This window comes from Mustela nigripes, chromosome 7 (genome assembly GCF_022355385.1).
Source record: "Mustela nigripes isolate SB6536 chromosome 7, MUSNIG.SB6536, whole genome shotgun sequence".
NCBI classification, from domain to species: domain Eukaryota; kingdom Metazoa; phylum Chordata; class Mammalia; order Carnivora; family Mustelidae; genus Mustela; species Mustela nigripes.
The window spans coordinates 18,058,272-18,083,333 of record NC_081563.1 but is presented as its reverse complement, the minus strand read 5'-3'; the positions used below and the strand labels follow the sequence as shown (position 1 = coordinate 18,083,333).

The 25,062-nt window shown below is 43.2% G+C and overlaps 1 protein-coding gene across 3 annotated transcripts; it reads left to right on the top strand.

Annotated features, from left to right (window-relative positions):
* Positions 1-705: 705 nt before the first annotated feature.
* Positions 706-23,100, top strand: WDCP (WD repeat and coiled coil containing). Of its 3 annotated transcripts, XM_059405218.1 has the most exons (5): positions 720-777; positions 5,852-6,016; positions 12,357-14,202; positions 17,231-17,348; positions 18,967-23,100. In XM_059405218.1, exons 3-5 carry the CDS (start codon positions 12,376-12,378, stop codon positions 19,137-19,139), a joined length of 2,118 nt encoding a protein of 705 aa, XP_059261201.1. In that variant the 5' UTR covers positions 720-777; positions 5,852-6,016; positions 12,357-12,375; the 3' UTR covers positions 19,140-23,100. The 3 variants fall into 3 exon arrangements, with proteins under 3 accessions (XP_059261200.1, XP_059261201.1, XP_059261198.1); XM_059405217.1 differs by lacking the exon at positions 5,852-6,016 and having other exon boundaries at positions 706-777; XM_059405215.1 differs by lacking the exons at positions 720-777; positions 5,852-6,016 and adding an exon at positions 882-961.
* The last annotated feature ends 1,962 nt before the right edge of the window (positions 23,101-25,062 follow it).

Below are 25,062 nucleotides of genomic sequence, written 5' to 3'. Positions count from 1 at the left end.
CCCCCCCCCCCGCCCCCCTGCCCCCACTGTCCCAGGTGGTAAGGCCAGACTTCAGGTTATCAGCATCGCTGAAGGAGGACTGGCTGTTTTGTTCAAGAAAGATGATGGTCGACTGTACTGTGAGGGTCAGCATCTGAAATTCCACATGGACTGCTTCACGGCGTGGCCTAGAGTCTCCCAGGTGTATAGCTGAAGTCTAGAGACACACTAGGTCCTTGGACTCTGGCCGTGGGGAGGCACTCTTGGGGTAAGTGTAGAACAGGGGTTTGTAACTCGGACAGGTCCATGGAGCGGCTTCGGTTGAATGCACAATATCTTGTATGCGGATAAGAACATTTTTGTGGGTAGATTTGACCACATTTAAATACGTCCTCAACACCTTCTCACCCCTTGTCCCCTATCCTCTCCCCCCAAAAGTTAAGAAGCCGTGTTGACTCTAGGGATCCTGTACTCTTTCCTAGACTAAGAATCGAGGAGAAGTGGAGGAAGGTTCTACTCTTACGGAGAGTCGAACTGTGGCTGGTTTATTGTAGATTAAATTGTACAGAAACTACTACTCCCAGAGATCTGTGCAGCAAATCCCCAGCTTACTGGTCAGGGGAAAGACCCTCCCCTAACGTGACACAAGCAAAAGCCAACAGGCAGAAGGCATTGTGGGGCGGGCCCACTACCGGTCACCTATCAGAGGCCGGGGAGCAGATGCTTCCGGTATTCGCTCTGGGCTCCGGATCCCGCGGCAGCCGGGAGTCTTATTTTCTGTGGGCAGTAATACTGAAGGTATTTTGTTTTCGCTGCTGCCCAGCTTAGCTGGTGTGGGGAGGCTGTGTGTGGGCCGGGAGGGAGGTGGGGAAACCCGCACCTGTCGGGGAATGGGGAGGAGACCCAGGCGTGCTGAGAGGATGGGGAGAATGGGAGTAGGAGGCACGCGGGCGAAGGACTGGCGGCTGTGGACAAGCGAGGGGTGGGTTTAAATGTTTGAATATATTCCATGGGACTCATTAGTGACACTTCTGGGGTTGTATCCTAAGGAAACCATTCGAAATGAAGAACATGCTTTATGCATAAAAACCTTTATCACAGCCTTATTTATCATAAGGTAAAGTTGGCTTTTTTTTTTTTTTTAAAGATTTTATTTATTTATTTGACAGACAGAGATCACAAGTAGGCAGAGAGGCGGGCAGGCAGAGAGAGAGGAGGAAGCGGACTCTGCACTGAGCAGAGAGCCGGATGCGGGGCTCGATCCTAGGACCCTGGGATCATGATCTGAGCCGAAGGCAGAGGCTTTAACCCACTGAGCCACCCAGGCGCCCCTAAAGTTGGCTTTTAAACCTTAAAACCAAGCGTCGCAACAGTGAGGAAATATACGACTTGACTTACAGAATATTAAGTGGCTTCTAAAAATAATTTATAAAATTTAAATGGCATGGGAAAACGATATGTAATAAGTGAAAAGTCGTGATATGAAATTGTATACAGTATGAGTGAAAAAAATTAACCAAAACTACATAGAAAAAAGCCCAGAGGGATGTAATTATAATTTTGTTCCTTTGGATGAATGTGGGATTTTGTGTGTGTGTGTGTGAATTTACCTTTTTACCTTTCTTGTGTGTTAATTTAAAAAAGTGTAAAGAACTTGAAATTATTTTATAGTGGAAACACAACAAACAGAAAAACAAACTGGGGGTTGTGTAGCTCTGTTTAAACCAGCTGGAAGTGGTTCGGTTCACCTAAGCCCCTTGATACTCCCTGTGAGTTGTCTTTAAAGATTAAAAAACAGAATTAAATGGCCACAGGCTGAGCACCAGGTTTTGGTTCTGAGCATCTCTCTAGAGAACTAATAACAGAGAGCTTTTCTTTCCCTAAAACTCCCTGAAATCTTATAGTCTGAGGTTTGAGAGGCCAACAAGTATACAGTTAGCTTCAGGCAGAATTTAAATATTTTTTTAAATGCAAGGGGCACCTGGGTGGCTCAGTGGGTTAAGCCTCTGCCTTCGTTCAGGTCATGATCTCAGGGTCCTGTTACAGAGAGCGCTGCTGCTGTCAGGCTCTCTGCTCAGCAGGGAGCCTGCTCCACACCCCCCCCCCCCCCCCCCCCGTCTGCTTGTTCCCCCCTTTCTTCAGATAAATAAATAAAAATCTTTTTTTTTTTTTTTTTAATGCAAGATAATTGGGAAACTTCTGAAGCCTGTTTCGACCTCTGTCTTCTTGCACTGTGATCTTTCACTGCCAGGCTGTCCACTGCTTTGGCTTTAACTGCCTATGTTGTGACAGTGACTCCCAAATCCTTGACCTCTGACTGCCTAAGGTGCATTGCTACCCTATAGACATCTTAGATGAAGCAGATCTAATACAAAATTTATCACACACTGCACACTGTTCCTACCTCTGAAGCACACTCTGCCCTGTATCTCTGATTAACAATTCCTGATTAACAATTCTGATTAACAATTCTCTGGTTCAACAATTTCCCAAGAAAAAATTTGTGTGTTGTACTTAATTCTCGTTTCCTCCTCACCACTTATATCCTTTACCTGATATCACGATGTATTCCGTCTGCCTTAGAAATCTCTCTTGAATCAGGCCCTCTTTCTCTACTGAAGTAGCTGCTACAAACTTGGCTCCCTTTCTCATTATGACATTCAGACTATTTTGTGGCCCCTTATTCAACTTACCAGGCTTCTTTCTGAGGTCTGTCCTGCACGTTCACATGAATGTGTGCTAATGCCTCCTAATTCCTCAGCAGCTCTTTGTGATCTGGGAGATAAGGTAGGAAAGCTGTATCGATCTCAGAAAATAGAAGGCCTGAAATACCCTGCTAACACCGTAAGAACTTTTTAAAATATGTGTCGACTGTAGAGCTAAAGTATTTGAACAGAAGAACAAAATGACCATAGCTGTGGTTTTTTTTTTTAAAAAGGTGATTCTGCCCTGGGCCATCTGGGTGGCTCAGTGGGTTGAGCATCCAGCTCTTGGTTTCAGCTCAGGTCATGATCTCATTCATCCTGGGATCAAGTCCACTTGAAGATTCTCTCCCTCTACACTTCCCCTCACTCTTGCATGGAAGCGTGAATGCACACACTCTTTCTCTCTCTCAGATAAATAAATCTTAAAAAAAAAAAAAAAGACGGTTCTGCCCAGTCACATAAGCATCCAGCCTCTGGGGAAGGAAGAGCCTAGCGTCCAGAGGATACCTCCTTGACTAACCCTGCTAAAAAGGGAGAGGTGATCAGGACCTGAACTAGCAGTGGAGTACAAAGGTTTGGAACGAATTTTTATAATTTGTGTTAGGTTTTTGCCAAGTTTCTTCTTGTTACTAAGGATGAAAATACTAAAATTAATTTTTCTAAAAATCTCAGTAACATAATCATGTTTGTTCTTCCCTTATATATAAATACTTACCCTATACTACCCCTGGTCATACATACCTTCAATGACATTAGCCTTACTTGAGTGGCCTAAAACATATCACATAAATTGCCTTTGATATAACTGGCCCGTTAGGAATTTTTTCTGCCCAGGAAAATGTATCATGCATTATTTATTAATAAAAGTCTTTTAAAGTGCATAAGTAGATATTAGAGGAAAACATATATTATCTTATATAAGACCAGTGGGTTAGAGATGGCAGTTTTCTTCATTAGTAACAACAGGGGACTTACTCCTCCATTTAGCAAGCCACCACAGACCCACTTAATCTGACATCATGTGGCAGCATAATAGACCGTTCCTTCTTAGTAAACTCTACAGGCAAGGGCAAGGTTAGCAAAGAGGTATGAGAAATAAGTTGCAGATAAATTAAAAGCAAATCACCAGGCAGTTCGGTAGAGAATACATTTTTTTTTTCAAGATTTATTTATTTGAGAGAGACAGCATGAGTGGGAGGGCAGAGGGAGAGGGAGAGAGAGTCACAGGCAGACTTCCCATTGAGTGCAGAGCCCCACGTGGGGCTGGATCCCATGACCCTGAGATCACCACCCAAGCCTAAACAATGAGTTGGACACCGAACCATCTGTGCCACTCAGGTGCCGGGTAGAGACTGCATTTCTGTGCATTTAGAGTCCAAAGGCAACTTCTCAAGTTCTGTCTTTGACATATACTGCTCAGTAAAACAGGTTGAAAAACGTCCATTGGGTTCAGCGACATAGATGCCTCTGGTGGGTTGGTGAACGCTATTTCAAGGAAATGGTATTAGGGTAACTTTGGAGTGGGTTAAGAAGAGAGTGGTGACGAGGTGCTTGACTGGTTTAGTCGGTGGAGTGCTCCATTCTTGATCTCAGGGTCTTGAGTTTAAGCCGCAGGCTGGGTATAGAGATTACTTAAAAAAAGTGGTAAAGAAGTGGACACTGCAAGTTCAGACAATTCTTTGATAATTAGTAAGATTGAACATCACTCTAAAGATTGTTTATTAACTATACTATTTTATAAATTGCCTATTGATAGACTTTGGCCATTTTAAAATTCAGGTGGTTGGTTCAAAATAGTATTTTTTTTTCAAAATAGTATATTTTTTTAAGATTTTATTTATTTATTTGAGAGAGAGAGCACAAGCAAGAGAGCAGAAACAGCAGAAGGAGAAAGAGAAGCAGAATTCCTGCTGTGCAGGGAGCCCGATTCTGGGCTGGATCCCAGAATCCTGGGATATGACCTGAGCTGAAAGCAGTTGCTTAACCGACTGAGCCACCCAGGTGCCCCAGTGAGCTTAATGAGGTCACATTTAAATCTTTATTTCCTTCTTTCAATCACGAAAAGACTATTTGAATACATACTTATTATAAAACAGTTTTTTAAAAACATACAGAAATAAGAGTCCCATCACTGCACTCCATTTTAGTTATCTATCTTGAACAGTTTTGCTGTGTATCGTTCCCAATTTTTGTCTGCATCTTTATGTAAATATATACAAGTACCCATGTTTGTTTGTTTGTTTTTTCTTCTAAAGGAAGAATATAGATGAAAGAAAACTGTTTGAATACCTTAAAAAGGAGATTCTTTTAAGACATCTTGGATCCTGAATTGCAGTAAAAATAATCACTCTGTTGGGACGCCTGGGTGGTTTGGGTTAAGCCTCTGCCTTCGGCTCAGGTCTTGATCCCAGGGTCCTGGGATCTAGTCCTGCATCAGACCCTTGCTTAGCAGGGAGCCTGCTTCTCTCTCCATGTCTGCCTGCTTATGTGCTCTTTCTCTTTCTGACAAATAAATAAATAAAATCTTTTTAAAAAAATCACTGTCAAATAACACAGTGTGTTTTAGAATTGGATTTTGGTACTTAATTTTATAAGATTTTAATGTTTATGCACATGTATGATAGTATATATAATTGTTACATAATCTATTTACAAAAAGAATTTGGGGCAGACATCCACTGTGTTGATCAACTCCATGATGAGTTGATTCATTTCAGGCTTTAAGTGCATGTTGCATATTTTATTGGCTCTCCCGAATTCACCCCAGCATCATAGCCAGCTACATCCAAAAATTGTGATTACGGTAACTTAGACACAGGATTAGTAGTCAGGGTGCAAATTTTTTATTTACTTGATTCCTTTCAGTGTCTTGAAACTTTGAACCAAGAACTGCTACCATGGGCATTGCTATCATTTTGCCTAAATTACTGATTTTTAGTATCTTGCTTGTGATAAGGGAAGTTTGCACTAGGGGTGCCCAAAAAATACATTTTGGGTGCATAAATGGCCAAGTGTAAAAACTAGTATTCCACAGAGGCAATCATAAAATGAACCTGTGAGACAAAAGAAAAATCTGAAATTTTATTTCTATTATTAAAACAATATAGTCATCATTACATTTCAAAGGTTTGACTTTTTTTTTTTTTTTTTTTTTTTTTTTTTGACAGGCAGAGATCACAAGTAGGCAGAGAGGCAGACAGAGAGAGAGAGGAAGGAAATCAGGCTCCCTGCTGAGCAGAGAGCCCGATGCGGGGCTCGATTCCAGGATGCTGGGATCATGACCTGAGCTGAAAGAAGAGGCTTTAACCCACTGAGCCACCCAGGCACCCCAGGTTTGACCTTATTTTGTAGGAAAAATAATTTCTCAGCAATATTGTGTCCTGGATTGTACTTGTGGTCAACAAGATACATACTTTCAGTGCTAAAAAAGCCACTTCCTTTCAGCTGCAAGGTATTTTGGGTACCTCATTTTTATTTAACAGTTTTTTCCATCATTCTCTTTTTCATTATTATGTCTGGACTGAAAATGATTTATCAGGAATTTTGGAGCTTTTCCACCTCATGAAAACTGGTGACAAGTTCACTGTCTGCCTTTAATTCATTCTCACAGCTTATAAATAATTCCCAGTTAGGATGTTTAATTAAGTGACCCATGGCTAAATATAATTTAAAAACTAAAAAGTAGGGGTATCTGGCTGGCTCAGTGGGTGAAGCTTGACTCTTGATCTTGGGATAATGAGCTCAAGCCCCTTGTTGGGTGTAGAGATTACAAAAAGTCTAAAAAATGGGGGTCCTGGGTCAAGCATCTATCTTCAGCTCAGGTCATGATCCCAGGGTTCCTTGATTGAGACCCACATCAGGCTCCCTGCTCAGCAGGATGCCTGCTTCTTCCTCTCCCACTTCCTTGCTTGTGTTCCTTCTCTCGCTGTCTCTTTCTTCAAATAATATTTTTTTAAAGTCTTAAAAAAAAAAAGTTAAACACAGTTCCTTAATATTTTTTGTTTAATAAATACTAATGTGATGAACAGTTTTACCAAGATTAGAACTAGAATTAATTTCTATAACTGTGCATTTATTTTTATTTAAATTTCATAAACATTGGGGCACCTGGGAGACTCAGTTGGTTAAGTGTCTGACTTGATTTCAGGTCCTGATCTCATGGGTCATAGGATAGAGCCCTGTGTTCGGCTCTGTGCTCAGCAAGGAGTCTGCTTGAGGTTCTCTTTCTCCCTCTCCCTATGCCCCTCCCCCCACACTTGTGCATACTCTCTCTCACTAAATGAATAAATCTAAAAAAAATAAATTTCATAAATGTGTTGATCAAGAAGATAATGTTTTTCTTTAAGTTACCTAACTAATGTACTTTTTAAATATTTATATTCTGCTATTCTATTTCTCAGTAAGTCAACTATGTGAAAGTTCTTGTTTTTGTCCTGATATTAATCTGCATAGTCATTTATTATTGCAGCATTTTATTACTGCAGCATATATATATATGTATTATACATAGTGATAAGATATATGTATTCCTCAATTCACTGATAGAACCGTGAAATAGAATGTACCTGAGGCAGTTTTTGGCTTTTAAATAAAGAATGCTTATCATGTTTGTCTATATTTGAAAATGAATACTTATCATTTAGATAAGTTAGAATATACAGCATGTTCTTATCACTGCCTTATTCCCATCTGACCTTATTATCTTAAATAGGTATGGACACACCACTCGGCGGTGCTAGCATTAGGCTGTTCAGTTTTCCAAAGGCTGAAATCCAAGCCAAATAGTAGATTTGGGCTGAATATTAAGGCAAAGCCAACTTTTGGTGCATCTGAACTTGGAAGTTCACTAAAGCAACAATAAACCAGGTTCTATACATAAGATGATTCAAGGAAAGATTTTCATACTATGGCACTGATAGAGACTCTACATTATAATAATCACCCAAAATAAAGATGTTTCTTCCTCCTGGAACTACCCTAGGAAGGAAACATTTGACTGTGGCAAATTCCTACATTAATCAGTTTTTTTTTTTTTAAGATTATTTATTTATTTATTTGACAGAGAGAGAACACAAGTAGGCAGAGAGGCAGGCAGAGAGAGAGAGAGGAGGAAGCAGGCTCCCCGCTGAGAGCAGAGAGCCCAATGCGGGACTCGATCCCAGGACCCTGAGATCATGACCCGAGCCGAAGGCAGCGGCTTAACCCACTGAGCCACTCAGGCGCCCCCTACATTAATTAGTTTTATAGAATGTTAAAATTATATCATGTCAATATATGATTTATTAACATCGATTGTTTGTCCTCATGATTTAAGTGATAGTAATCATGAGTTTGTCCTCATGATTTAAGTGACAATCTTTAAGACCTGGGGACTTGTGCTAATATGAATGGTTGCTTAACTTTTTTTCTTCTTTTAATCATACAAAAAATGAGAAATGCTAGTGTATGGCTTCATTAGGACTGTACGACCCAGTAGGGAAGCGAAATATCTCTTAATATATATCCCCCCCCAAAAAAAATATATATATCCCCCATTGTGTTATTGAAGAGGCTGGATTATTTAACAGACTTAGAGCGTCCAAATACAGTTCCAGAGGTTTACTGACCGTATCATAAGAGCCTAAAACAAGAAATAAAAATGCTATCAGAACACAACCTCTGGAAATACCATGACCCAATTGGAAACTCCTTTTAGGATATAATGGAAACAGAGCAATCCATCTGAAAGTACTTCAGTACTTAATGACATGTGCTAGGAACCCACAGGTAAGGACTTTGTGAAATGCGAGGCAGTACAGGAAAGAAGAACTGGTAATTGCAGGTAATAAACTGAAGATGTCACCCGAGTGCTTTAGACTGTAAGGGCTGTAGGCGTTAGGAGGAGGAAGTATCCCCTTTAGCAGGATGACTAAGGAACACCTCTTGGAGGAGATGGTATTTAAGCAGGGCCTTCACTTCACCTGTCATTTATTATGTGTTTGGAATGCACCAGGCATTGTAACTGCGAAAATGAATAAACAGAAGTAAGACTGGAGGGATAGGTAGGTCCACACTGCGCAGGGGTTGAATGTCCATCTGAGGAATTCAGACTGTCTCCTATAGGCTGGTGCTGTCCAGCAGAACTTTCCTCACTGATGGAAATGTTCTGTTCCGCCCTGCCCAATAGGAGAGCCACTGGCCACATGTAACTGTTGACCACTTGAGAAAGGGCTAGTGTGACTGAGCAAGTGGATTTCTTAAAATTTTAATTAAATAGGGGTACCTGGGTGGCTCAGTCATTAAGCATCTGCCTTTGGCTCGGGTCATGATCCTGGGGTCTTGACATCGAGCCCCACATTGGCTCCCTGCTCTGCAAGGAGGCTGCTTCTCCCTCTCCCACTCCCCCTGCTTGTGTTCCCTCTCTCTCTCTGTCAAATAAATAAATAAAATCTTTTTAAAAAAATACAGTGAAATAACATTTTCATTCAATTTATAAAGCACACGTGGTTAGTAACTACTGTATTGAACAGCGCAGCTATAGGCAGTAGGTAACGTCTGCCAATTTTTTTAACGTCCGCCAACTTTAAAGCTGATAAACGATATACTTAAAAGGACATTTTAAGATTGGTTTTGCAGAGGATGGACTGAAGACAGACAGAGGTGGGGAAACCAAGTAGGAGGAGAGCACTGCAGTCATCTGGGTTTGAGGTGACAGTGATTGATTCAGGATAGTGCTGGCGGGAGTGACAAGGACTGGATTCAGAAACAGTTCTGAGAATTAATAGGACTTGACAACTAACGAAGAGTACAGGAGAGCAGTCAGATGGAGTCCTGAGTTTTTAGCCTGAGTGAATATGAGAATGGTGATATCCATTAAGGAGCCACTACTGAGAAACAAAACAAACAAAAAAAACACACCATTTTTTTTCTTTTATGCACACGGTTTGAAATGAGTGTGGGCAGGGCTAATATCAGCCTTAATGTGAAGGCTAGCAGATATCCGAATAGCACCGCAGCTCTGCAGGGAGGCCAGGAGAAGGGTCAGTGGGGCTGACCGTAATAAACAGATGATCATCAAAAAAGTATAAGAGTAGGTGACATTGGAAGGAAGGGAGTGGGAAGAACCGAGTACCAAACTTCTGGACTCTATCCACATCTAAATAAAAATTGAAAACAAGCTGAATTCCCACCTCCAGGGGAAATCATTGGGGACATTATGGCATGCCATAATGCAGCTACTTAAAAGATTGAGGGAGCAGCCCTATTTTTACTGACTTGGAAAGGTACCCGTGACTTAAAATAAATTAGTGAATAATATGTAACATATGATCCTTGCAGTAATTGTCATTTTTTGAAAACCCCTTCCCTGATTTGGAAGTAACTGCCAGTTGTGTGAGTCTTGGGGGGAGGCAGAGCCCCAGCTCCCTGTTACAGAAGCCTTTGTGGGGAAACCCTCTCCCCATCCTGGCAGCTAGAACAGGGCATGGAAGCTAGGCTTAGCCAGTGGGAGGTTCCCCCCTAGATCCCCACTCGGGATCTTAAGCAATTGCCATCAAAGAAGGGGCAGTGAAGTTAGATTCTCAGCTGCTAATGTGTGGGAGACAGAGTGATGGCCATGACTTGTTCTGCTTGGCCCCACTTGGCTCTTGCTTGTTTGCAGAGCCTAGTTCTGGAGACTTCTTTTTTTGTTTTTGTTTTTGTTTTGTTTTGTTTTGTTTTGCTTTGCTTTTTTGCTTTAATTAGCCAGAGTGGCTTCTGTTGTTAGTACCCGGGAACTTTGACTTACACCCCACTTTTTGTATAAAGGAAAAACAGAGTGCCTGGGTGGCTCAGTGGTTAAGCATCTGCCTTCCACTCAGGTCATGATCCCAGGGTCATGGGATGGAGCCCCGTACCAGGCTCCCTGCTTTGTGGGAAGCCTATTCTCCCTCTCCCATTCCCCCTGCTTGTGTTCTCTCTCTCTCTGCCCAAAATAAACAAACAAATAAATAAATAAATCTTTTTAAAAATAAATAAATAAATAAGAAAAGAAAAACAAACTGGGGAACCTGGTTGGTTGAGTCAGTTAGGCATCTGCCATCAGCTCAGGTCATGGTCAGGTCCTAGGATCAACCCCTGAATCCAGCACCACACTCAGTGGGGGAGGCTGCTCAGGCTCCCTGCTGAGCTCAGAGCGCAACCAATACGACAACAATGACAATGTAGGGCTCCATCTCACAACCCCCAGATCGTGACCTGAGCCGAAATCAAGATTTGGACACTTAACTGACCGAGCTACCCAGGCACCCCTCAATTTTTTAAAACATATTTTGTTTATTTATTTGACAGACAGAGATCACAAGTAGGCAGAGAGGCAGACAGAGAGAGAGGAGGAAGCAGGCTCTCTGGAAGCAGGCTCCCTGCTGAGCAGAGAGCCTGATGAGGGGCTCAATCCCAGGACCCTGGGATCATGACCTGAGCCGAAGGCAGAGGCTTAACCCACTGAGCCACCCAGGTGCCCCTCAATTTTTAAATATGAAACTTTTTAAGTTGAAAGTACCATACCAAAATACCCTCAATCCTAAATTCAAGAATTATTAACATTTTGTCACATCGATTTGCTCTCTCTGCATTTCTCTATAAAATGTATGGGGTTTCATGTTTTTGTTTTTCACTAAACCATTTGAAAGCAAACTGTAGGCATCATGGCACTTTACCCCAAATACTTCAGCATCATATTTCAATGGTGAGGACATTCTCCTACAAACCCACAAGACCATGTTCACACTTAAGAAAATGAATAACTCCACAATATCTTCTATTATCCATTGTACATTCAGATTTCTCCAATTCTAAAAATACCTTGTTTTAATAGAAAATTTTATTTCCGGGGCACCTGGATGGCTCAGTGGGTTAAAGCTTCTGCTTTCGGCTCAGGTTATGATCCCAGGGTCCTGGGATCGAGCCCCGCATCGGGCTCTCTGCTCAGCGGGGAGCCTGCTTCCCCCTCTCTCCCTGCCTGCCTCTCTGCCTACTTGTGATCTCTGTCTGTCAAATAAATAATAAAAAAAATCTTTAAAAAAAAAAAAAGAAAATTTTATTTCCTTGGGGCATGTGGGTGGCTCAGGCAGTTAAGCGTCTGCCTTTGGCTCAGGTCAGGATCCCAGGGTCCTGGGAGGGAGCCCCACATTGGGCTCCTTGCTCAGCAGCAACCCTGCTTGTGCTCGTTCTTTCTCTCTCTCTCTCTCTGACAAGTAAATAAATAAAGTCTTTTAAAAAAGTGTTTATTTCCTCAATGCAAAAGCCAATCAAAGTTTATGTATTGCATTTGCTTATTATGGCTCAGTAGTGTCTTTTATTTATTTATTTTTTAATGTTTTATTTATTTATTTGACAGAGGTCACAAGTAGTTAGAGAGGCAGGCAGAGGGAGAGAGAGAGGGAAGCAGGCTCCCCACTGAGCCAAGAGTCTGATGTGGGACTTGATCCCAGGACTCTGAGATCACCACCCGAGCTGAAGGCAGCAGCTCAACCCACTGAGTTACCCAGGCGCCCCTCAGTAATGTCTTTTAATCTGTGACATAACTTCATCCTTTTACCCCCTTGAAATATTGACTTGTGAAAGGCCTAAGCCAATTGTCTTGTAAAATGTTCTATATTTTGCATTTGTCTGATTATATTCTCCTGGTAAGTCTTTCCTTCTTGCTGATTTCAGGCAACCTGTATCCAAAAGGATGGAGTTGGGAAAAGGAAGACTTCTCAGGACGGGGCTGAATGCCTTGTATCAGGCGATCCACCCCATCCACGGCCTTGTCTGGACTGACGGGCATCAGGTCATCCTGACTGATTTACAGCTTCACGGAGGAGAGGCCAGGTTCGGGGACTCCAAGGTCATTGCACAGTTTGAACACGTATATGGAGTGTCCTGGGCACCCCCTGGTGTGGCTGACGTGCCCGCTCTGCTCGCGGTCTGGCACAAGAATTATGTCACTGTGGGGCAGCTGTGTCCCAGCACTATGGAGAAAAGCCAGTGGCTGATGTCGTGGACCTGTGAGATTAGAGAATCACACCCCGTCCTTCCCCAGGGCTGTGTGTGGCATCCAAAGAGTGCTGTCCTGGCTGTGTTGACGGCACAGGCTGTGTCAGTCTTCCCAAGTGTCCACGGTGACATTCCCCCAGTGAAAGCAGACATCGACACCAGGGGCCTCATTCACTGTGGCTGTTGGACCCGGGATGGCCGGAGGCTGGTGGTGGCAGTTGGCAGCAGCCTGTTTTCCTACATTTGGGACAGCGCTCAGCAGACTCTGTGCAGGTGCTCCTTCTACCCGGTGTTTGATGTGGACAGCTACGTGCGCTGCATCAGGGCCACCGCGGGCTCACAGGTCGCTGTAGCCACTGAGCTTCCACTAGATAAGATTTGTGGCTTAAATGCGTCTGAAACCACGGATGTCCCGCCTGGTGGGGAAGACACTCGTCTGTGTGCTTCACCGGTTCCTGAAGGGGCACCCACCGGGGATCAGGGGGCCGTTGATTCCGAGACGAATTTTGAAACCTCGGGTTCTCCTGTTTCTCATTCCTTTTCAGATCCTCTAGATCTAACTCATATACATTTCAATACCTCCAAGCTGGAGGGTAGTTCTCTTATTTGTCTGAGAAAAAAGGACTGCTTGACAGGAACTGGCCTGGATGCCTCACATTTGGTCCTTGTGACCTTTGAGAAAGAGGTCACGCAGACCAGAAAAGTCACCATTCCTGGCATTCTGGCTCCTGATCTAATAGCATTTAATCCTAAAGCCCAGGTGGCCGCGGTGGCTTCCAATACTTACAATGTCATTTTTATCTATTCTGTCATTCCCTCGCGTGTGCCAAACACGCGGCAGATTCAATTAGAGAGAAGTGAAAAGCCAAAAGGTATATGTTTCTTGACAGATAAGATACTATTAATTTTGGTAGGAAGACAAAAGCCCACTGATGCGGCATTTCTTCCTTCTTCAAAGACTGATCAGTATATCCTTCATTTGATCGTTAGGGAAGTAACGTTGGAAGAATTTCCAGTAACAGTGGGTGAAAACCAGAAGGGAGGCTCAACTCTCAGTACTCTGTTAAATAAAACAGACAGGAAAAAGCGAATTGAGAGTCTTTCCCCAGATTTTTGTCCCCCAAACAGAGGGCTCTTAACAGCTCATGGCAGTGGGCAAAGCGGGCGGCCCGGAAGACCCCTTATTGAAGAAATCAGAAGTCCTCCGGCCAGGGTCTGGGACGGCTCCTTTGCCCTTGACACTGTAGCTGCCCAGCCTGTTAACCGCTCACCGCCACGGCCCAGATCCGGCCCCACACCCCAGCCCGCCCTAACTCCCACACCTCCTGACTGGCCTCCAAGCAAGAACATACAAAGGGAAAAGGAAATTTCCCAGCTGTCTAAGGAAATAGAAATTTTATCTAGGACCCTGACGGAAGTGCAGCGACGTCTCTCCGAACTCACAGACCTTCTACAAAAGGAGAGGTCCTCTGCTGCGTATCCTCTCTTGCAGGATCTGCCCTATGTGCACGTGACTTATCAGGTAACTTCCCCATTGAGGGCTGCCCCTATACCCAGCGGGTACCGGCCAGAAAAACTCATTGTTGAACAAGATGGTGTTGTAGCCCAACTTCCCTGACCTGGGCGAGTTACATTACAGGCAAGTCGTTCTGCCTCTCCAGGGTGGTTGGCTGCCAGCCAGATGGGCACGCATGCCGGCATACACTGGGATTGTATCACCCGCATGGTGTAAAATAGGAACGATTGTACTCATCCTGGCCATTTACATTTAGGAAGGAAAAAAAAGAATTCTCCTTATTGTGCTGTTTCACTGTGGGGAACTTTTTCTTGTGCATTGCAGAAAGGTTAGGTTGATTTAGAAAGATTTAACGCATGTGCATTCATATCATATTATGTGAATGGAATCATATCTTATCTGTTTTTATCATGAACATTTTCTCTTCCCATTGAACTTGGCCCGGCCCCCCACCTCACCCCCGCTATAACTCACAACTTAAGGTGGCTCCCTCCGTTATTTTAGTTCCTGCTCCTACAATCTTACATACTTCTTTGTATACATAGGTCTCTAGATGCGGGGGCGGGGGGGTGTCATTGTTTTACAAAAATGGGGTCACTCTCTGTGCTGAGAATACACTGTTACTGTAGCTGGGCCCTTGGTGGACATTCCAACTGCCTTTAGCTCTTCATTTCCGTGTCATCAGTCACTCCCAGTCATGCTGTAGTAGTACCCTTATGTGTAGCTATTTGCACTCCTACTTTTATTTCTGTTGGGTTGGTTCCCAGAACTGGAAGTGCTAATTTGAAGAGTATATATGTATGTTTCTACTTTTCCGAGAGTTGCCAGATTGCCTCTCAAAGATTTTTTACTTACTGCATCATCACATGCCCCTTTTCAACCTATGAGACTGTCCTTTTCCTCACAGCCTCACCAGTCTGGTAAGTGTGAAGTGCTCTTCACTTTTATTCGTTTGTATTTCCTTTACTTTTAGTGAATTTGAGTATGTCTTTGTGGTTTTTGGCCAACTGACGATGAATTGCCCATTGCTCATTTTTTTCCTATTCAATTACCAGTTCATAAGAGGTTTTTGTAGATTATAAAAATTCATATACATGTAATAGTCTAGATTCTCTTGCATTATTTTATTACATCAGTTTTTTTTTTTTAAGATTTTATTTATTTATTTGACAGACAGAGGTCACAAGTAGGCAGAGAGAGGAGGAAGCAGGCTCCCTGCTGAGCACAGAGCCTGATGTGGGGCTTGATCCCAGAACTCTGGGATTATGACCTGAGCTGAAGGCAGAGGCTTTAACCTACTGAGCCACCCAGGCGCCCCTTTACATCAGTTTTTGCACTTAAGTTTTTAATCTTTCATTAAATTTTGGTGCATGGTCCACTCAGGGTCTTGAGTTCAAAGCCCAACACTGGGCATAGAGCTTACTTAAAAAATTAAGAAAAAAAAATGTGTATTTAATCCCACTGAACTTGATCTACCCCATTTGTTATCTATAAACTTAATATACTGGGATCTATTTCTGGATTCTCCATACTGTGACTACTAGAATGCTGATCTCTTTATCTAGAACATTACTGATATCATACTAATTTGATTACTGTGGACTTCTGTATCTTGATCTTAAAAGATATTTGCAGAAAGTTGGTATCAAAATCATTGATAAGTAATATACAAATTATTGTTTAATATGGTCAAGAAGAGATATTTTAATTAGTTTTTTCCTTTTTTTTTTAAGATTTTATTTATTTGATAGAGATACCGCAAGAGAGAGAACATAAGCAGGGGGAGTGGGAGAGGGAGAAGCAGGCTTCCCGCTGAGCCAGGAGCCCAATGTGGGGCTCAGTCCCAGGACACGGGGATCATGACCTGAGCTGAAAGCAGCCGGCTTAATGACTGAGCCACCCGGGAGCCCCTAATTAGTTTTTTCTTAAAATTACTATTGTTTGGGGGCACCTGGATGGCTTAGTCGGTTAAGCAGCTGCCTTAGTGTCCTAGCATCCTGGGATCAAACCCCATATGAGGTTCCCTACTCATCAGGGAGTCTGCTTTTCCCTCCCCTGCTCTTGTGCTCTTGCTTGCTTTCTCTCTCTCTCTCTCTCTCTCTCTCTCTCCCTCCCTCTCAAATAAAAAAATAAAATCTTAAAAAAAAAAGTACTACTGTTTGACCAACTCAAGGATGCAGGTTTTTAAAAGAAGCAGAGAATAGTTTAAAACTGAATTAAATTTTTTTATTGTGAAAATTTTCAAACATATACTCTTTATTATGAAAAATTGTAAACATAAATAAAGACTACATAATGAAATCCTTTTAATATCTGCCATATGGATTTAACAGTTGTTAACATGTTTTGCCATAATTGCTTTTTATTTTTTAATTTTCTAAAACATTTTAGGTAAGAATGTCATGGTATTTAACCCATAAGTATTTTGAGATCTAATCCTTTTGTTGTGTTAAATAATGTAGCCAAGGGGAGCCTGGGTGGCTCAGTAGGTTAAAGCCTCTGCCTTCGGCTCAGGTCATGATCCCAAGGTCCTGGGATCAAGCCCCGCATCAGGCTCTCTGCTCAGTGGAGAGCCTGCTTCCCCCTCTCTCTCTGCCCGCCTCTCTGCCTACTTGTGATCTCTGTCTGTCAAATAAATAAATAAAATCTTAAAAAAAAATAGTGTACCCAAAATCTCCTTATTTACAACTGGTCTAGTTACTTTTATTCTTTTTAAAGATTTTATTTATTTATTAGAGGGAAGGAAAGAGAGAGAGCAAGTGCATGCGCACTAGTGGGGACAGGAGCAGAGGGAGAGGGAGAGGGAGAAGCAGGCTCCCCACTGAGCAGGGAGCCCAGTGCAGGGCTGCATCCAGGACCCTGGGATCATGACCAGAGCCAAAGGCAGATGCTTAATTGACTGAGCCACCCAGGCATCCCACAATTGGTCTAGTTATAAAGATAGTAAAAAAATACTTATACATTCTGTTCTTAAGAAATGTTAACTCTATTGCTTTTGCAATCAGTTTAACAACTTTTGTTTTTATATGTGAAGAAATCTTTCTGTGTAGGTCCTGCCGTTGAAAGAAGAGCCATGCTCCTCTGCAATGGCAAATTAAGTCTGAAGACAGTTCAGCAGACTTTCGGCCTCTCTCTCATCGAAATGCTCCATGGTAGGTACTCAGATATTCAGATATTGGCTGAGTACTCAGGTGCTCAGAATTCAGATATTGTCTCTACCTCACAACCCTTCAGATATTGGCTCTACCATCTGTTTTGTTAAGTTTCATTGATAATGAAGATGAAGTGTACGAACCCCTCGGTGATTCACGAGACAGTTCACGAGAATTGTGCATTGTCTGCTGTATACCCAAGTCTATCATAAGGTGCCAAAATACATGGGAAATATGGGTTCTGCCCTTAAGGAACTTACAGCCTAAGTGGAAGCCCTGAAAGTACGCAGGAAAAAACTGAAGGAGTTACCAAGCAATATATAACAGCTGCAGAGGAATGACATAAGAAGGAATGACATAGGTACCTGTTGCACTAAACACAGAGATCCTAGCAGCATTACAGAATTTTTCCTAAAGGAATTGTCGTTTTAATATGCAGCACACATGGGATTAAGGGCATCCCTAAATGCCAGGAAACTGAGCCATGTCCACTCTACCAGGTGCCCAGCACGCTGGGTTTTTTATGCCTCATTCTTGTCGCGATGGCCACCATGGTTTTTTTTTTGTTGTTTTTTTTTGTTTTTTTGTCAGAGTGAGCACAGGCAGACAGAGTGGCAGGCAGAGGCAGAGGGAGAAGCAGGCTTCCTGCTGAGCAAGGAGCCCAATGTGGGACTCGATCCCAGGACGCTGGGATCATGACCTGAGCTGAAGGCAGCCGCTTAACCAACTGAGCCACCCAGGCGTCCCAGATAGCCACCATGTTGAACATTAAATCCATTTCTTTTTTCCCCTCTTAACATTGTAGCACCAGCATTTTCTGTTTTGACACATGGATTTATGATATGACGTCATAATTATCATTTGTCCTGGGTGGGGTTAATATTCTGTTCTGAGTGTACTGTATTTTACTTTGCCGTATTTCTCAGACCTTTCAGTGGTTTCCAGCGTTCAGCATCCTACGTAGCCCTAATAAAAACCTCTCTGCATATTTTACATGTGGCCCTTAGAAAGTACAGATTTTCAGAAGTGAAATTACAAAGTCAAAGGTGAGGCACAGTAGATTTGAAAAAATTAGAATGGGTCCAGGCGTGTGGTAAGGCCACTGGCCTTGGGTTACCCCAGAACAAACCAGGATTATCCGGACCATTCTAGTCTAGCCCCTCTGTGTGCTTAGGTGTCTAGAGATCAGTGTGGCTCTGAAGAATAAAGGTTCCTCCAGAAAGTAGCTGTTCCCACTTTCACATTGTTCCTGGAGAAACTGCTTAAAAACGTGTAGATAGGGACACTCCATGCACAACCCCTAACACGTGTGTGTCACATACACAATCCTGTGCGTAGCCCTGCATGTTAAGTGCCTCACCTGGGTAAAGATGGGTGTCCCCAGCCATGCCTATGCCATCAGTACCATCAGTGCCCGCTCCTGCCGTATGACGTCACCCTCAGCAGTACTCAGTCCTTCCGTCTCCCCACTTATCTGCACGGTCATGGTCTTATAACGATCAGTTCAATAGTATCAACTACTCTCTTCTTACCCTCAAAAAAAAGTATTTGTCGTCTTTTTCTTCATAGAATAAGACGAGATATCCTAAATTGTCTGTGTGTTTATTTCACTCTGCAGACTCACACTGGATCCTTCTCTGTGCAGACAGCGAAGGCTTTATCCCGTTAACTTTCACGGCCACTCAGGAAGTAACCATCAGAGACGGCAGCGCAAAGCTCTTCACGGACTCTCAGAGCCTTAATCCTGCTCCTTCTCTCGAAGTCTTGAGAGAGTCTGACTGTCCAGAGTGAGGACACCGCTGGCTAACCCACCCATTTAGGCAGTACGGCCTGATGCTTCTTTGTGCAGTATTTGCTGCACATGAGGCCATTCAGAGGAGAGCTGTTGTCCACCGTGAACTCTCCTCGGCTGGGATTCGCACTGTCGCTCAGAGGTGAAGCCCCTGCCGTGGTTGCCTCGGCTGCTTTTCCTCCTTGTCTCCTGTACGCCGACCCCCGGGCTGCAGCTCCCTGCTGTCTAGCAGAGCTCAGTATTTGTTAGATGGCTCAAAAAGTGGTTGTTTACGTATTCGAGACTGTGTGGTTTTGTCTAAGGGCAGGATTCCCAGAACAAAACAGTATTCTGGTGCCATATGGATTGTGTTTTTCGGTTTCTTTGAGGTTTTCTGTCCCTTGCCCAAAACCCGTTAAAGCTGTCTTAGAAGCACTTAAAAGGTATTTTAACGTTGTTTTAGATTATTTTCTTGGCTTAGAGATGAGAGCAAGAGGTCCTGGAGAACATGGGCTCTGGCATATCCTTCTTAACCCAAACCAGCAGCAATCAGCAGAGCTCAAAAGAAGACAAAAAAAATTGATTGACCTCTGTCCCCAGAGCTACCTAGAACAGGAAGTACTTCTGATGTTGGCTGGACCTTCCAGAGTTTAAGCCTAACTATCTTGCCTCCTTAAAAGGTTCTGGGAGGGGCACCTCGGTGGCTCAGTGGGTTAAGCCTTTGCCATCGGCACAGGTCCTGATCCCAGGGTCCTGGGATCGAGCCCCGCATCAGGCTCTCTGTTCAGCGGGAAGCCTGCTTCCTCCTCTCTCTCTCCCTCTTTCTCTGCCTGCCTCTCTGCCTTCTTGTGATCTCTTTGTCAAATAAATAATAAAATCTTAAAAAAAACTTCTGGCGAACTAAGGTCCAGATACTCCTAAAAACTAGCCCTGGGCAAATTTCAAATGAAATTTCAAGTGCTTTGACCCCTCTGGACCCCACTCGAGTGTGTGCTTATGTTAGTAGTGCGATGGCAAGCACCCGTGAGGTCTAAGGCATGATTTCGTGCTATTGCCACCCCCGATTTTCTCCCTGAAATGCCTTTTTTTTTTTTTTAATTCCAGTTTGGGGATCATAAAAATGTCTTATTTTTCTCCCAGTAGTCAGTTCCCTTACTTCAACTGTCACTTCAATTTTGATGTTTTTCTTTACCCACCATTCAAGTCTTAGAGACCAGCAAAGAGTCTGTGAGAGACAGTCAGAAAACTGGAAATTTCCGTGAATCTGGGGTAGGTAAAAAGTACTAGCTTATAATTACGGACTCGAGTGCCAACTTAGTAAATGGAGAGAGCCCTGATTGCAACTTCACACAGACACACCACTTCTCAAACAGAATCATAAATTCCAGGGACAGACGCCTGACAGATCGATGAGTGTGTGGCTGGTCAGGGCAGCTCCGCGGAGAAATTGCCTCGGCCATAGAGGTTCCATTAGCACAGACGCATACCCCACTCCCCACTCTCCTTGAAAATTATCTGGAAAGGTTTCATACCCTTGGGGACTCCTGTCTGTCTGTTCCCGTTTATGAAGATGGAGCTGGGGAGGGTTGAGGCGAGGGCCCATCTTGCGGTTTAATTGCATTAGCGGCTGCTGGGATAATGGACGTGGGGCCGCTGGTCTGTAATCAGGTGCCTGAGAGCCGAGGCTGAGGACAGCCTGAGGCCTGGCTCCTCTTGCAGAGAAAGTGTCTGGGCGGGATAAAAGCACATGATTTTATGGGGCTTGGGGACCCCATAGGAAGATCAGTGCCGGTGCCTCAAGGTACATACAGGTTATGACTGCCATTTCCCTAGTCAGAGTCCTGTGAATGAGTCCATAAAATCACTAATGCTTGTTGTGGCCGTTTTAAATGTTCTGATGGTATTTTCTCTGCCAGCATTGCTGGTAAAAAGCAAAGTTCTTGGTTTTATGTTTGTGGACATTGTCTCTGTATTTCTTCTTGTGGACAGTCTGGCACATAAATTACGTATTTTTTTTACAACAAATCTGATTCCATGACAACTATCCTATGAAAAATACCTCCTTGGCCTCTGCTGCTATTATTATTATTATTATTTCACCGAGAGAGAGAGAGAGAGAGAGAGAGAGATAGTGAGAGAGGGAACACAAGCAGGGGAAGTGGGAGAGGGAGAAGCAGGCGTCCTGCTGAGCAGGGAGCCGGATGTGCAGCTTGATCCCAGGACTCTGGGATTGTGACCTGAGCGGAAGGCAGACGCTTAATGACCGAGCCACCCAGGCGCCCTGGCCTCTGCTATTATTATAGTCATTGGAGCAATAGAAGATAATCCAGTATTTGCTGGCTTCGGATATAGGTACAGAAGAGCTATAATCTTTTAATTATTGTTAAATGTTCTGTTGAGAATATTTTGCATAGGGAAAAACATTATTTACAAATCCCATTTGGTGCCCAAATTTTTCTAAATTTTGTATGAGTGTTGTTTGATATACACAGTACATATAAAGTATAAGAAGGCTTAATTTTAAAAAATTTTATTTATTTTTTGACAGAGAGCACAAGCAGGGGGAGTAGTGGAGGGAGAGGGAGAATCAGGTTCCCTCCTGAGCCAGTAGCTGGATGGACGCGGGGCTCAATCCCAGGACCCCAGGGTCTTGATCTGAGCTGAAGGCAGCTGCTTAACCAACTGAGCCACCCAGGTGCCCCAGGAAAACTTAATAATACAATGAGCCACATACCGCCCATTTTTTTTTAAGATTTTATTTATTTGACAGAGAGAGAGAGAGAGCACAAGTAGGAAGAGCAGCAGGCGGGGGGGTGGGGCAGGCTCTCCACTGAGCAGAAAGCCAGATGCGGGGCTCAATCCCAGGACCCTGAGATCATGACCTGAGCCAAAGGCAGAGGCTTAACCCACTGAGCCACCCAGGTGCCCCACTTACTGCCTAATTTAAGAACCAGTTTACTAGAAACCATTCTGGATCCTTTTCTATAGAGAGAACTCTACCCCAGAGGTAACTAATCTTCTTGATTGTTGTAGTGATCATTCATTCCTTTCTTTTTTTTTACAACAACCACCTACACACATTGGCCTAAACAACATAGTGTTTATGTCCCCTTGTATTTGAACTTTATACAATGGTGTTATATTGTATATAGTCCTCTGCAGCTTAACTTTTCCCCTCAATATCATTTCTAAGAATCATGCTTGTTATGTGTTTGTTCTATTATTTTTGCTGTTTTGAGTTACCATAATATATCCATTTTCCTACTGTGCACATTGGTACCATTCCCTGGTTTTATTTTTGCAGTTATAAACAATATTGCCTTGAATAGTCTTGCTAAGTATGTCCGTAAGCAAGTATTTGAGAAGTCTCTCTAGGGTCTTTTTTTTTTCTTAATTGTCTTTATTTTCAGAGAGAGAGCCCCTGAGTGCAGGCACCCTTGTGAGCCTGGGTGGGAGGGCTCTCAAGCAGACTCCATGCTGTGCGGGGAGCCCCACGTGGGGTGGGGTGCAGTCTCACAACTGTGAGGTCCTGACCGTGAGATCCTGACCTGAGCCAAAATCAAGAGTCAGACACTTAAGCGACTGAGCCATCCCCGCCCTCTCCCTAGGGTCTTTGGCATAGATGGGGGATTGCTGGAGCACAGGGGGTGTGTAAATTACAATTATTTTCTTAGATGGTTGCATCAGTCTTCACTCCCAGAAGCGATGTATCAGAGTTCCTATTGTTTTTCATGCTCAAGGCTTCTTGGGACAATGGAGTAGTTTTAAGTGGCTTCTCATTATGATCCTAATTTTTACTTCCAGACCACCAAGGACACTGAGCATCTTTCATGTGTTTATTGGCCATTTGAGTTTTCTCTTTGGCAAAATCCCTATTTGTTTCTTTTGCCCCGATTTCTATTGGGTTGTCTTTCTCTTCTTGAGTTGTAGGGATTCTTTTTATATTCTAGGTGTTGTTAATGCATGTGGCTAATAGCTTCACCCAGTTTGTGTCTCGTCTTTTCTCTTTATGTTGGGTCTTGTTGAATACACCGTTCATTTTAAGGAAGTCACATTTATCAGTCTTTCCCTTTATGAAAGTTTTGCCTTTCACCTTTATTTTTTTTTTTTAAAGATTTTATTTATTTATTTGACAGAGAGAAATCACAAGTAGATGGAGAGGCAGGCAGAGAGAGAGAGAGAGGGAAGCAGGCTCTCCGCTGAGCAGAGAGCCCGATGCGGGACTCGATCCCAGGACTCTGAGATCATGACCTGAGCCGAAGGCAGCGGCCTAACCCACTGAGCCACCCAGGCGCCCACACCTTTATTTTTTTTAAAGATTTTATTTATTTGACAGAGAGAGAGAGAGACACGAGAGAAGGAACACAAGCAGAAGGAGTGGGAGAGGGAGAAACAGGCTTCCTGTGGAGCAGGGAGCCCAACATGTGGCTCAGTCCCAGGACCCTGGGATCATGATCTGAACCGAAGGCAGAGACCTAACCGACTGAGCCACCCAGGTGCTCCCACATTTATTTCTTTATTCAACATTCTGTTGAGTACTTGAGGGGATCCCTCTGAGTTTTCTGTCAGTGTAGCTCCCTCCCATCCAATATTCTGTCCTGCAAACCCGAGCCACTTTGGTGTCCCCAACTCATCTTCTCAGCTTAGAGTCCTCTGGGTTCCAGATGGTTCTCTTCACCGTCATCTGGAAACTCAAGAAAACAAGCTGGAGTAATCTTAAACGTCACCTCCTTTGTTTCCCATCATTCAGAGATTCCTCCTTTGTTGCTCCATGCCCAGCATCTTGAAAACTGTTGTTTCATGTATCTTCTCCAGTTTTTCTTAATTGCTTCAGCTGAGAGACTAGGTCTGGTCTCTACTAGTCCCTCATGCCCAAAAGCAGAAGTCTTTTCACATCCTGTTCATTTATTTCTAGGTATTTTATATATTTTTTGTTGCTACTGTTTAAAATCTGTTTTATAACTGTTGCTGGCATATACGAATGTAGTTTGTTCTTGTTGATTTTATGTCCAACTATCTGGCTATACTCCTTTTTTTTTTTTTTTTTTTAAGATTTTATTCATTTATTTGACAGACCGAGATCACAAGTAGGCAGAGAGGCAGGCAGAGAGAGAGGAGGAAGCAGGCTCCCCACCGAGCAGAGAGCCCAATGCGGGGCTTGATCCTAGGACCCTGGGATCATGACCTGAGCTGAAGGCAGAGGCTTTAACCCACTGAGCCACCCAGGTGCCCCGTGGCTATACTCCTTTATTCTAATAATTTATCTGTAGATTCTTGGGTTTTCTGTGTAGGTAATCATATCATTTACAAATAATGGCAATTTTGTTTCTTCCTTCCTTTTTTTTTTTTTTTTAAGATCTTATTTATTTATTTGTCACAGAGAGAGAGAGATCACAAGTAGGCAGAGAGAGGGAGGGGGAGGCAGCCTTCCCACCAAGCAGAGAGCCCGATGCATGGCTCAATCCCAGGACCCTGAGATCGTGACCTGAGCCGAAGGCAGAGGCTTAACCCACTGAGCCACCCAGGCACCCCATTCCTGATTTTAAAGGGACTATTTCACTATTAAGAATGATGCTTACTATAGGGTTTTGGTAGATACCCTTTCTCAGGTTTAAAAATTTCCTTTTCCTCTTGGTTTGCTTAGTACTTTTATCATGAGTGGGTATTAGCTTTTTATCAAATGATTCTATATCTATTGAGAATACAACTTTTTTCCTCCTTTGATCTGTTAATGAGGTAAGTTTCACTTGACAGATTTTTCTCATGTGCAACAAACTTGTCATTCTTAGAACAAACCCAATGTGTTCATGATGGGTTTATCTTTTTAGAAATTGCCAGACTCAGTTTACTAATATTTTGCTTCAGATTCTTATTTCCATGTTCTGTGTTCAAGGTCAGCCTGTAAATTCCCTTTCTTTTTTACTTTGCTTGTCTGGTTTTGTT